The 13956-nt window shown below is 30.0% G+C and overlaps 1 protein-coding gene across 1 annotated transcript in view; it reads left to right on the top strand.

Annotated features, from left to right (window-relative positions):
- The first annotated feature begins 2510 nt into the window (after nucleotides 1-2510).
- LOC143255136 (tetratricopeptide repeat protein 21B-like) overlaps nucleotides 2511-13956 on the top strand; it is a 49491-nt gene continuing 38045 nt past the window's right edge. Inside the window, 11 exon segments of the mRNA XM_076510336.1 lie at nucleotides 2511-2760; nucleotides 4327-4399; nucleotides 4651-4780; nucleotides 5927-6037; nucleotides 6379-6443; nucleotides 6714-6815; nucleotides 7310-7398; nucleotides 8816-9001; nucleotides 9219-9303; nucleotides 10380-10478; nucleotides 12579-12771. Coding sequence (XP_076366451.1) covers nucleotides 4373-4399; nucleotides 4651-4780; nucleotides 5927-6037; nucleotides 6379-6443; nucleotides 6714-6815; nucleotides 7310-7398; nucleotides 8816-9001; nucleotides 9219-9303; nucleotides 10380-10478; nucleotides 12579-12771 — 1087 coding nt within the window. The 5' untranslated portion in view covers nucleotides 2511-2760; nucleotides 4327-4372.

Genomic DNA, 13956 nt, shown 5'->3' with positions numbered 1-13956 from the left:
ATTTTTCTCGTCTCTTCCATCACGGTCTCTATCAGTATCTTGTTCGATTTTTAATGTTATTTTGAAGTTTATACGTTCGTCTTTTAATTTCTATATGTTTGTCTTTATTTTCAACATTTTTTTATATAGCATCCAATCGTACATGTAGGTTTTTTTCTTTCGCATCTTATGTAATTTTCTGGCTCACTGATTTTTTTTTTTTCTCAGATTAGTCGGTTAGGCCTGCTAACCGGAGGATCAAACGATTCCAAGTTACGGAATCTATGGATGTTTGTTTTTTCAATCTTTAACTAAGTTCGTCAGAGAGAAAGAGTCGAATCACTCAAGATGCACAAGAATAGTCTTTATTAAAAGATATAATAATACAGTTACAAACAAAATAACAAACAAGAACTAGTGGGCCTGTTGTGGACTGGAAAGAGCAAGGAAGTTAAGCCTCAGTGAACTCTGTCTCCAGGTTGTCACCCGCCATCATGTGAGTTTAAACTAAAACAATGCAATATTAGATCAACAAGTAAGTTTAAATTGGAACAATGTGCTATTAGACCAACAGATAAGTTTAAACTGGCCTTCCAGTGGCACAGACTTATACTCATAGAAACAAATATAGCCCATTTTGTTGCTTTTTGCTTAATTCAAAACAAACAAGTTTAAACTGGAGCAATGTATTATTAAGACAAACGTGTAAGTTAAAATGAAAAAAAATGTCTTGTGCTTCAAATTAAAATAAAATACTGTACTACTAAAACTATTAAAAAGTTATGATAAAGATAAAAGTTCTTAAAAGAGCTAAAGATAATTTGAGTTAAGGAAATCTTACTAGTATCTTAGATCGTTACATTATATATATATATATATACAACGTCAAAGTAAAATTAAAGTTACAATATGAGTCTACCTTGAAAATGTTTAAGAAAAATCTGATAAACAGAAATAAAACTCACATTATTCAATAACAGATTAAGTCAGAGCTTTGAACCGAAATGAAATAAAGAAATTTAGAATAAACTTACATATGCTCCATTATGTTAACTATTGCAATTTTCACTTTCGTGATGACCCCACATTTCTTAATAATGTACTTTTATTTCATCGAATAAAATCTATCTGGTTCTTAGGCATTCTATTAGCACTTTCTAATGTCTAAGTATGGGTTCGTTTCCCTTTGGTGGACTCAGCAGATAGTCCAATGTGGCTTTGCTATAAGAAAACACACACACACTATAATGTCTATTTTTTTTTTATGAAACAGTGTGTTTGTTATTTTAAACCTATTCTGTAAAGCATGTTCAACCAACCATTTTCTCCGCCTTTTCGTATTCCAGCGTTATTTTATTTCTTCCCATTTCAACCGCTCTAATTTTCATATTGGTATGTCCTATCACCATCATATATTTTCCATTGTTTTTCACTGTTAACTTTAGCACGTAATAATAAAATTCTTCACCTGTAATATCAACACAGATAAAAGTTTTAAGCTACTTTAAGGTATAGTTTGTTTTCGTCTTTAAAAAACATTATATTTTTACTTATTTTGCATTTAAATATATTTTAATTACTTCTCAGCATTAACCACCATACAATAGTTCTTCTAACTATATTTGACAACTAATGTATAATTATTTTACTTTTTTAATTGTCCATTTTCACCTTAATTATTATCATGATTATTATGCACGCAGTTTCACAAGCCACACAAATGTGAACTATGTTTATCATTGGAATACCACAGTGATTTACATGCGAAGCTGTGGTCGACTGTCTACGGTTCAAGCTCGCAACATGCCACTGAAAGAGTTCCCTAATTTGAGATGTAGACACGTTATATAGTGACAGTCAGTCAGTTTCATTATTCGGTTAAAAGCATACTTGTAGACAGTTGATACTGACGACTTATGCCCGGCATAACCAGGTGGCTAAGGCACTCGACTCTTAATCTGAGGGGCGCGGGTTCAAATCCCCGTCACACCAAACATGCTTGCCGTTCCAGCCGCAAAGACGTTATAATGTGACGGTCAATCCCACTATTCGTTGGTAAAAGAGTAGTCTAAGAGTTGGCGGTGGGTGGTGATGACAAGCTGCCTTCCCTCTAGTCTTACATTGCTAAATTAGCTCATATACCCCTCGTGTAGCTTTGCGCGAAATTCAAAACAAACCAAACCTAATTCCTAAATTCAAGAACTGAGAGATCTCAAACATACCATTAAACCAACGTAGAACAAAAAAAGTTCTGATGAAAGTCAGTATGGAAAGTAGCTTTTATTATAAATGAAAGGTAAAAATGCGGTGTCTTAAACAACTATATAAGGTTTAGATTACAGGAAATTTTAATGCTACGGTGAAAGTAAAATGTAAGCTAAATGTTCATCGCGTTTGGGGATTTTCTAGCGGTGTTTAATTGTTTTGATTATATTTTGGACTCTATACACAATATTGATTAAAAAAGAATAATTATTTATTTATTTTTATTTTAATATTCCAAGTAGATGGCAGTAAATGAAGTTATCGTTTCCATGGTTTTGTGATATGTGTGTTACATAGTTATTGTTAAAATATGAATGACGATTTGGTTGTATGAGATTAATTTAGAACTTATGTGATATAAGTTTACTTTTGAATAGTATAAACATTTCTTGGCCTTTTTTTTGTTTCACAAAGTGTTGCAGAAGAGCAATTCGTCTTTAATTCAATTATGTGATTAACTCGTTGACTTGAGACATCTTTAGTCAGAAAGTGAGTGATTATCAATACAGTGACAGGGTAAGCAATAAACAAATTATATTTGCATTTGTAAGCTGTATTAAGATTTATTAGCTAGGCAATTAAACTTTTATTTATGTCGTAACGTAAATATTGAAATGAAATCTCAGCATTGTATTGTTTTTCTTACAGATTCTTTGTTTTATACTGCCATATTAGTACCGTATAACTTACTATTATTTAAATATTTGTTAATGATGTTGATTATTAGTATTGACTATTATTATTAATCGTGATGTTATTTTAAAACATCTCAGTTTATTGTTTTAATTTTAATAACTTCTGTGTTTATATTATTAATCATCATTAACCAATTTGAAAATAAACTACAGCTTTATCTAACTTTTACTAGTGTTATTTCGGTATCTCCTTGTGGTTAACTAGATATAATTTGAAATTGATATTAATACGAATTTTTTTTAAAATGTCTTCAAATTATGAAACATAAGAACAAACAAGTCGATAGAATTCCATCTATTTTTTTGAAGTCACCCTAGGTTTGGTACCAGCTTTTTTCACCTCTGGGAGTAAGGTAGACCAGAGAGAATATTGGTGGGAATATGCTGTCAGGAATTGTAGATCATCATTGTGTGTTACACATGCTGGTGATAAAACAAATTTTAGTGTGTTATTCAGTACCACCTCTCATCACCTGTAGTGTTGAACAACCACTAAGACCATCAACCTAAGCTACACTTAGCTTTTCATATCTACATATCTATTTAAAAAAAATTGAGTAACTCAAACTTAACAACATACAACCATATATTTAACCAAATCATTTCATTATTTTATAAAAGAGAAGTAGTTCTATGTAAGAGAGTAAGATCCATATTGACTTCTAAGGCATAAAGTTTATCTGTGTTTCCCCAAAGATCATAGCCCTTACCTCCAGCCTTATCATTAAGTCATTCAGTTTATATGACCCTAGCGATCCACAACTGTAGTTTTTACATTCCAGTGAAAATACGTTTCTAACTTGTAAGCCTTTCTTGACACATTAATTCTCTTAAATCAGCTGTCATTCTAGTAGTTATACAGCTTATAAGTGTTGTTGTTATTGTAACTTGTAAGAGAGTCAAGATTATATGCATATTGTTTTTAAATAGGCTTAAGTTTTATTTAAAATTGGAATTATCTCCAAGCTTAGAATTTCAAAATATTTTATGAATACATTACAATGATGTTAGCATTATCCATTGAATTTAAGTATTCGACTGAAAATTAAAAACTTTTATAAGTAATAATACCTAGATCTCATTGCACCTTAATACCCATGATGCACTTCACAAGTGATATGCTGTTTCTGAGTGTTGTATTCTTAAGTGTGCTATTTTATGCTGCTTAATATTTGAACATGTTTTATTCAGTTACTAAGACTGTTAATGTTTTTTTTGTGTTGAAGAACAATTGCAATTCCTGTTGTTTTAGGTTTAGCCATCTTTAACTTAGGAATGTACATTTTTATTAATGTTTTATGTAAAACCTTATAAGAGCCTTTCAGAAACTCAACATAGATAACAACTTGGATATTTTCATCCAAATTATTTTCCTCTACACTTTTAGATTTGCTTATTTCAACGTTGGATACAGATTAAGAGCATCCTTTAAGATGGCAGACTCAGAAGCATTATTAAAAGTTTGTAGTTTTAATTTTCTAGCATTAAAAATACCTTTCTCATTTTTATCTTTATATTGTTATTGGCATTTGACAAATAGTTGATGGAGTGGATGCACTTATATTGTAAAAAAACATATTTGATTAAAATTTTTTTCTTCTGTGAAATAAAACTTCAAGCAAGTTCTTACAAAACATAATTTTCCTTTTTTTTTATAAGCAGGTATCTCCTGAAAATTGTAGGTATTAAGTTTGTGTTTTTCTACTTTAAGGCCAAAATTCATTACTACTGCCGAGAGAAGTATTTTCATGCAATGCAAAATGCAGCTGTAGAAGGGCTGAAAAAATTTATGGGAGACCCTGTTTATAGGTTCTATTTTGGTATTTCTCTTGTACTGGAAGGTGAGAATAATGAAAAAATGTTCATAACCTTTAAATGTTTTGGGTATATCAAAATTATTACCTGTATATGTTATTAATGTCAAATAAACATTTTAAGGACAAGGAAATCTAGTTTTTCAAAATATAATAATAGAAAAATTATATAGTAACTGGTTTAAGTTGTGTGTTTATATATACATATATATACAGTGTTGGGACAAAATATAATGTATCAACACACTCTGACCCAATAAGGTCATTAAAATGTTTTGGCCACAATGTTTTGTAATATTACATATCAAAACCAAAATTTTGTCATACAGTGAGAAACAAATAACTATTTCAAATCATTTAGTTTTAACTTCTGATAAAACAACTTTCCTACATAGATCATAACTAAAAATTGACCAGTAACAAGTATAGCTGATTAAATATACTGATTTTATGCTATTACTTATAATGCTTTGTTTCATCAGTTGGGCACATTCACTGTTAACCCCTTAGCTGCATAACGTGCCTTATGGTATGATTGTAAACTGACAAACAATTGCAAAACGCACCATGTGGTACACTTTAATTTTTTTCAAGCAACACGCTGTGGAATGCACCTAATTGATTACTAAATTTTAATTGCTTGATATTTTATTTTATAAACCTCTGCAGCTAAGGGGTTAACTATATTTTTGGCTGTAATCCTAATAGCTATTTTAGAGATTATAGCCAAAAATATAGTTAACAGCTGTGGTATGCATCTGATGGATCAGTGAATTTTGATCTTTATATATTTACATTGCATATTCCTAGTTAGATCATTATATTAAATTACCTACTTTATTTACTTGGTTAAGTTCTAGTTTATGTCTGTGTAGGTATACTGTTATCATATTTGCGACTAGTGAATAACATACTTTGGGTCACATGCAACATGGTAACTTACTGTGTTAATTGCTTGAGTGATTGGTAGGTAGATTATAAAAATTCTTTGACAATTATAAGGTTTATTATTAAAAAATTAGTTCTATCAAGATGTGAAACAAAAATCTTGTTGCAACTGTAAAAAGAATTAGTGGTATAAACAAACATTATATAAATCTTTCCATTACACCAAATTAAGACATTTTTGTAGAAACATATGCAGTAATTATATAATGTCTAATATTTCTTCAGGCAGAGTTCAAGAAGGTATAAGAGAACTTGACTCTGTTCAAGATAGTAGAGATGTGATGGTTGGAAGTTTATTGGCATTGGTATATGCACATAGGAAATGCAAAGTTGTAGGTAAGTAATCTCTGTTCTCAGATTGTTCTCTATGTTAAACATTCAAAATATAATATAAAAAATAAGAAAAATTGTATTTGTCATTAACATTTTATAATCTTAAATGCACTAATAAAATAAAAACTGTTTTCTAAAATTCATGTCTGCATATGTTATTTATTATAGATTTTATTCAATATTTGCTTTACTTTCCATATAAAATATTATGTTAACGAAATTATTATGTAAGCTATGTGTGTCATTTTTAAGCTTTAACTATATATTTGCTTGTATTTTCAGGTTTATCAGAAGTTAAAGAGTTCTAAGTATATAAATAAGTAACATGATTTATATTATTTTAGATCGTGAAGCAGTTTCTCAACTTGATGCCAAACTGAAAGAAAAACGCAAACAAGCAGGAGAAATGGTAATTTTTTTAATTTTCTAAAGTTATTCCTTTTTATTAAATTTATTATTAAGTTGGTTAAACTTTTGTAAAGTTTCTGCAATGTGTTGAGTTTCAGTTGGTATCCAATTTATTTAGTAAGATATGTTAAATAAAATTGTTGTTTAAATCACAGTGTAGAACAACCTCTACAGTGACAAAAGTTTTCACATTTTTTTGTTATAGTCTGATTGCTTATGAAATAGTTTATTTCGACTTAGACAACAGAATATTTTATCTAAACTTTTATAGGGTCTTTATTATGGAGGTGTATTTCTCTTCTTTACTGCTCGCTATGATAAAGCGAAGGAATACATTGATCGAATGTTAAAAATTTCTCCATCATCAAAAGAGGCAAGTCTTTGTTATAATCTATATGTATGCTTTAAGTTTTATAGTTTGTTCTACAGATGTTGACACTTTATACCACATACACACCAGTTCATTTCAATTACTGGTTTAAATTTTTATTGTGAACTTGTATTATTCATAAAACTATTTGCTTTTCTTTGAGAGAATATCACTTTTTTGTTAAATACTCATGTGTATAATTCTTAATTTAATAAGTTTTATTTTTCCTTTCATAACTATTTTAAGTAAGTAGTATCTCTACATCTTTTGTATAAAAAAAACTTCACTGTACTTGTTCATGACTGTTATAAATGCTGGTTTTGTGTTGTATGAAACTGCTAAGATATTATTTTAAACTCATATCTAGAGGAAGAGGGAAATGGATGCTATCCAGTATTGATAGTAATTACCTGCAGTGTCACATGTCATGTAGTATGCCTGATTAAAATGTTGAAAATGCATGTACTTTTCAAGTAAAGGATTTTTATTTTTTCAAGGGATTAGTGTTGAAAGGTTGGCTTGAAGTGATGGCATCTAAAGGCTCTCCTGGGAAGCATATTTTACAACTCTTTGAAGTAGCAGGAAGGTGAGTATGAATTTTGCTCTGCATGTAGTGTTGTTTGTTTTTGAACTTCATGAAAAACTACACGAGAGCTATCTGAGCTAGCCATCGCTAATGTAGGAGTGTAAAACTAGAGGGAAAGCAGCTAGTCATCACCACACACTACCAACTCTTGAGCTGCTTTTTTGCCAATGAATAGTGGAAATGAGTGTTAGATTATAATGCCCCCACGTCTAAAAGGGTGAGCATGTTTGATGTGATGGGTATTTGAATCCATGACCCTCAGATTATGAGCCGAGCACCCTAACTACCTGGTCATGCTGGGCCCAGTTTGAGTATCAACCCTTTCTGGACTAGAAGAATGCCACTGATGTTCATAGAATTTTTTTTTCCTACTTCAAATGTAAATAGTTAACAAAACTGCACAAACTTAGAACTAAATGGTATCAAGCTTCAGTTTTAAAAAATCATGACATATCAAACATCTGTTGTGAGAGACTTTAGTGAAAAAAATGCTTCATTTAATTATAAAATTTAAAATATTTTTTCATTGTGAATCAGAAGGTTTCATACGTGTAGTGAACTAGAACGTGACAGATTTCCATTAATATTTTTATTTTTACACTTTATTTTGTCATTTCCGTTAATCACCACTTGAAGCTATAATCATAGAAAGAAAATAAACTATATAAACTTATAATGATTTATCACTGATCTAGGATTTGACCTTTCATATTGATGCCAGGTTAGGCTAGGTTAGAATATTTTTGCTTAAAATTGATTTGTTTGTGATAGATATAATTTTATTTAAGCTATTTTTGTGTATTGTTCAAACATGATAAACTTGAAAAGGATACTTAATAAATAAAAATCAGATTAATTGGAATATTTTGTCATTACCTACTATATTATTAAACCTGACTAATGCTGACTAGAATGATGTCTGAAATGAAGTGGTTATTATATGAGGAGAAGCTGAAATCTTTGAAATTTTCTCTTGAAAAAAGAAGAGTTAGATTTGATTAATGTGTTTATGATTGCAAAGGGAATTGATGGTGTTGATACATCATCTTTTTTTCATATTTAATGGTGAGAATAATAGGACTAGGGTATAAGTATAAATTTTGGTAATGTAGGAGTCATCTTCAACTGAGATAGTTTAATTTTTGTTTAGCAGGATGGTTGATTATAGAATGAGTTGCCTCCAGATGTTGTAGAAACAGTAATTTTAAGTGTTTAAGAAAAAAGCTTGATAAGTATTTGAATGATAAGGGCTGAATTTAAGTTTTTTTAAAAAAAATATTTTAAAGGATAGAACAACTGAGATGGATGAATAGGTTCTCTGTTGTCCTGTAATATTACATGTATTAATTTTGTGAGATAATTTATGAATTAAAAAAGGAGGAACAAAAAATAACTTTTTTATCTTGCTGTTTTGTAGCATGGATATTGATGCAGTATTTGGAAAAGCAAAGTTTTATGAAAAGAATGGAAGTTATATATTAGCTTTGGAGCTGTTGGGTCAAGCTGTGGCAAGAATGCATGGGTTCACCCCAGTTTTAATAGAGAAAATGAAAATGCAGTTAGCTCTAGGAGATTGGGATCAGACATTAGACTCTGCCCACAGGTAATTCTTTGTGTAACCACTTGTGGAATGGCTCGTGTTTAATTATTTTAAACAGTTTTATTATAGTTTCTGCATTTAAATGTTGGTCTATATATAATGGTAGTTATAAGTAATTAGTATTTACCCTGTTATGTGAAAATATCTGTTCTTCTTTTGTAGATGTGCTGTATTTATTGTATGTTGATTTGAAACCTTTTCTTGTTTGTTTTGTAAATAGAGCTTTGAGTCAAGAACGTCAGTGCCTAGAAGCTCAGAGATTTTTGATTCTGCATTCTATATGCCGAGAAGGAAATTACAGCCAAGTAATTAATAATAACTTTTTCTACTTTTTAATTGACAGTAATTGTTTATCTCTTTTCTTTTTTTTAGAGGTATATAATGATTATTAGAACATTTTCTCACATTAAAACTATTCTGACTTTATATTGTACATAGAATATTTGGGTAGCAAAAATTATTTTTGTTCTTCAGTAGTTTGAGATATGTTTTAAATGAAAACGTTTGTAGTCTTAATGTTAATCAATAGGTAATTTTTATAGAAAATAATGTACTGAAAGCTACTGAATTGTTATAGTTACATCATAGTTAATATCAAATATCTAAATATTATGCAATGTATATAATCATAAAATAAGATTTATTTTGCATTTTTTACTAAGAAATCAATAGATTTTTTTTTAGTCTGCACATGCATGCTTTATAAGATCAATTAAAATTTTTATTAAAAATCCTAATATTTTGTTTAATAATGATCATATGGGACACTGATTTCATATATTGTTTCAAGTGCAATTATATTTTGTGAAATTAATTAGATAATTACATCCAAATGAATAAATAAAATCATGAGGAAGGACTGTGTTAAAAACAGCAAATCTCAACCTCTGATTAATTATAACCATAAATTTGTAAGCCATAAACAAAACAAATTAACATGAAACAAAATCGCTGCACATTTTTAAAAAGGATCCTTGGGTACAAGCTACTGGAGGTGACTGATGATGTAGGACCCACATTGCGGTGGGGGTACACCATCTATCAGTCTTAATCTCCAATTTGCAAAAAGACTAATAGATGGTGTGTCTCCATCTCAATGTGGGTCCTACATTTTCAGTCACCTCCAAAACCTAGGATATATTTTATAATCCCACAATGTAGCTTGTACCCTAGAGTTCTTTTTAAAAATATGTAGCATATTTTGTTTCATGTTAATGTGTTTTGTTTATGGCTTAAAAATTTATGGTTATATATATTTTTTTTCAAGTGTGATTGAATTATGTATATATATAAATAACCTTTTACTGTATTTTTGAATCCATTCTTTTATAAGGAAATCTGATCTTTTCCAAAATAAAATACTGTTTGTGTTGTATTTCAGGCTGCTAGTCAGTTAACAGACCTCATTGCAGCAATGGATAGGAATGAACCTAAGAATTCTGTCCTCTTTTATGAAACTGCTCAGCTCTTTGCCAGAACTGTAAGCTCTCTCTTGTGTGTTTTATTGTCATATATTAAATATTACGTAACTTTATAACTTTTAAGGGTTTCTTATACATTTGAGATATTTAATATACCTTACCAGAAGTAATGAATGACTATTTAATAGTCATTACCTCATTGATATATACTTGTAATTTGAGCAGTTAAATATCCACCAAAGAAAATGTTTCAGTAGCAAGCTTACTGGAGGATTTGTTGTGTCTGTTATAATGATGTAAAATGTGAAAACTTTCAATAGAGTACCCTGTACACTTACTTAAAGTCATGTTTGTTAAAGTTCTTTCATGATTTGGTAAACATTTACTTTTAAGGGAGTGGAGTTTCAAAATTGTGTTTATCATTTTCAAAATATTTTGTTTTTCACCCAATAAGTACAGAACTGGTAACTTGTGTTGCAAGTCATGCAGTAACCTCAATAGTATTGTTAGGCAAATGCTGATTACAGCCATTTGTTAGCTTGTCTGACTATTGAGCTGAGGTTCTATGATTTGTGTGCAGTTCTTTATATAAAAATAAAAGCCAAGGTTTTTACTGTGGGTTTGTGGGTGTCTTACAAGAGTGTTGGTCATATCCCATTACACAGCCTAACATGAATAACCCAGAAGTTGGTTGATAGTAGGTGGTGTTAATTAGCTGCCTTCACCCCTTGTGTGTAATTTAAAAATTAGGTATGGCTAGCATGAATAGCTCTCATATAGCTCTCTGCAAAGTCCAACAGGCAAACAAATTGTTTAGTGAATATATTACAATAAAGGATTGTTATTATATGATGAATTCAAGCAAAACACAAATGTGTTGTTTAATAAAAAGTATAATGAATTTAGTGATAAGTCAGTTCATCAAGATACTGTTTTAAAAACTTTTCTTATTGCTTTGTTTGTGTCATCAATGTATGGCGAATCCGTTTGAGGTTAGACATGCATTTTTATGGTACTTGTATGCAGTGTGTTAAGTGTGTTAAATATACAGTTTTACTTCAGATGGTTAAAACTGGTCACATCACACATGGACAGAGCAAAAACATTTAGTTTTTTTTAAGTTGTTGTATAAGTTTTGTCTGTTTGCAGTACTTTTGGGTATGTGAAAACAACAGTAAACTTACAAAATTAACTAAAAACTGATATTGACACAAAAATGCTTGTTGATAAAAACCGTATATTGTTAGAGCTGAATAAGTGTTGTTACCATAGTTTCAGTTTATTAAACATGTGTTAATTTGAAAACAACACAGAAGTCGTAGAACAGTCATACTTATAAATTATTATGTTTGGACTGTGGATCTGCGGTGTAGCTTCCGTTACCACAAAACAAGTCCAGCACACTGAGGCTGTCAGTATGCTGTAAAATTGACTGTTAAATCCCACTGTTCAATAAGACAAGTGTAATCTATTGGTTAGAGGTGGGTGTTATTCAGTAGCTGAGCAGCTGCTTTCCCTCTAGCCTATCAGTTCAAAATTAAGGATAGCTATATTTTGTGTATCTTTGTGCCAGAATTCTAGAAGAAACAAAATCATACCTGTGAAATTTAAAGTAATGTTACTGTTCCTTGTAAATAAAGAGGGAGAAAGAATGCCTATAGTATGTAGGGGGACATGTATATATAATCATAAGTAGAATAAAAATATTAAGATATTCAAGAACATTAAATTTCTTGAAGTAGCATATTTTTTAAACCATACTCACTTGGAAAATGTTACTGATTTCATATTTATAAATGTATTGCATACTTAGATCTGTGTTAATAGTCCCCTTGTGGGACATCGGTAAGTCTTCAGATTTACAATGCTAAAATAAGGAGTTTGATTCCCCTTGGTGGATTCAGCAGGTAGCCCCATGTGGTTTTGGTATAAGAAAACACACACACTGTATTAATAATGACTGTAAATGTCCCATAGATATATTACTTGTGTAATGAAACAAATTTATTAATTTTTTCTTTTCATCATTGCCTCGTATATTAATGTATTTTCAGAGCATGTATTATAAATTTATTATGTATATTATATAAATGTGCCAATAGTTTCACCCTGTATTATAAATGTATTCATTACCTTTGAGATTTTCTTCTCTTTTCAAGTGTGGCCGTAACAAATTGGTACTGCAACACAGCTACAACCTAGCAGAAAGGGCAGCCAACAATGATCCGTCTAATGCCGACTATGCCACGGAACTTGGTTATCAATGTCTGCTGCAAGGAAAAGTCAAAGATGCCTTAAAGTTCTATCGTAATGCTACTGATTTGGATGAAGGCAGCGTTAGTGCCTTGTTGGGTAATTTGTTATTTCAGTGTCAAAAGTGTTAAATGTAAAGTGCAAAGTTGTAAAAGAAACCCTTACTTACCTCAACATATGTACATAAGAAAAGGAAATGTTTATCTAGTAAGGAAAAGATTGAAGTTTTGTAGTTCTTGCTGGTATCTAATACTTGGATGAATTACTTGTACATTATGTTGTTAAAGAGCCAGGAATGTTTGAAAAAAAAATCATTTTCTTTAACAGTTTTAGTGTCTTTTAAGAGTTGAGTAATTTCTATTCTTTTTTTTTTTCCTTTTTCCATAACAAATCTAAATTGATAGCAAATATCTAAAATATAAAAATAAAAGTATTTTGTATGTCTAGTACCAATGAAATTGTTTGTAATACATTAGTATATGAATTTTCTGCAAGTGTTAGACATTTTGTATGACTAGTTCCAATGAAATTGTTTGTAATACATTAGTATATGAATTTCCTGCAAGTGTTATAAAACTAGCAAGTAATAAACTGCTGGTAATTAGTTGATGAAATTATTCTCTGATCTTCAAAGTAAGAATAATAACATTTCAGCTTGAAAGCTAACTCAGTTTCTTGGCTGGATGAGTGATTTTGCATATTTAGAGGTGAAGCAGTGTTTTTCTTTGTGTCTATGACTATAATCTATGCTGCATTACAGCCAATCGTGCAATAAAAAATATGACATTCTATCTCGTGTGAATAAAATTCAGTTTTAGTTGTATTATTAAAGTTACTTGTTATCTAGAAATGAGCTACAAGTTTTACTTGGCTATGAGTCATGTAAAGTTAATTTTATATGGAATGTGATAGCAATCTGTATGATTTCATAAAACTACAAATCATAAAGTGATGTATACACAATGGCAGGTTCAAGGTCAAATGAGGCAGAATAATGCATGTTGGGTGGTTATGGAAACAATATTATATCATCCTTGAAACTTAGAAAATCTTATATATACACAAAAAAACGATTATGTTATCACCTTCTTGTGCATGACACTGTTTTTTAGATCTTGAGGTCTTTTTCACACCTCTTTGACCTTTTCAAGATACATTAATAATAGTGTCCTTCATACTTAGTTCTTTTTTTTTCCAATTATAATTTTTATAAAGCTGTAATTCTGTTTAATTTGTATTTATCACTAAATTTATGCACATCTTGCTTCAATGTTTTTCATCAGA

Source organism: Tachypleus tridentatus, chromosome 7 (genome assembly GCF_004210375.1).
Source record: "Tachypleus tridentatus isolate NWPU-2018 chromosome 7, ASM421037v1, whole genome shotgun sequence".
Classification (NCBI taxonomy): Eukaryota; Metazoa; Arthropoda; class Merostomata; order Xiphosura; family Limulidae; genus Tachypleus; species Tachypleus tridentatus.
The sequence above is the reverse complement of the archived record's forward strand: the minus strand, read 5'-3'. Positions and strand labels throughout refer to the sequence as shown.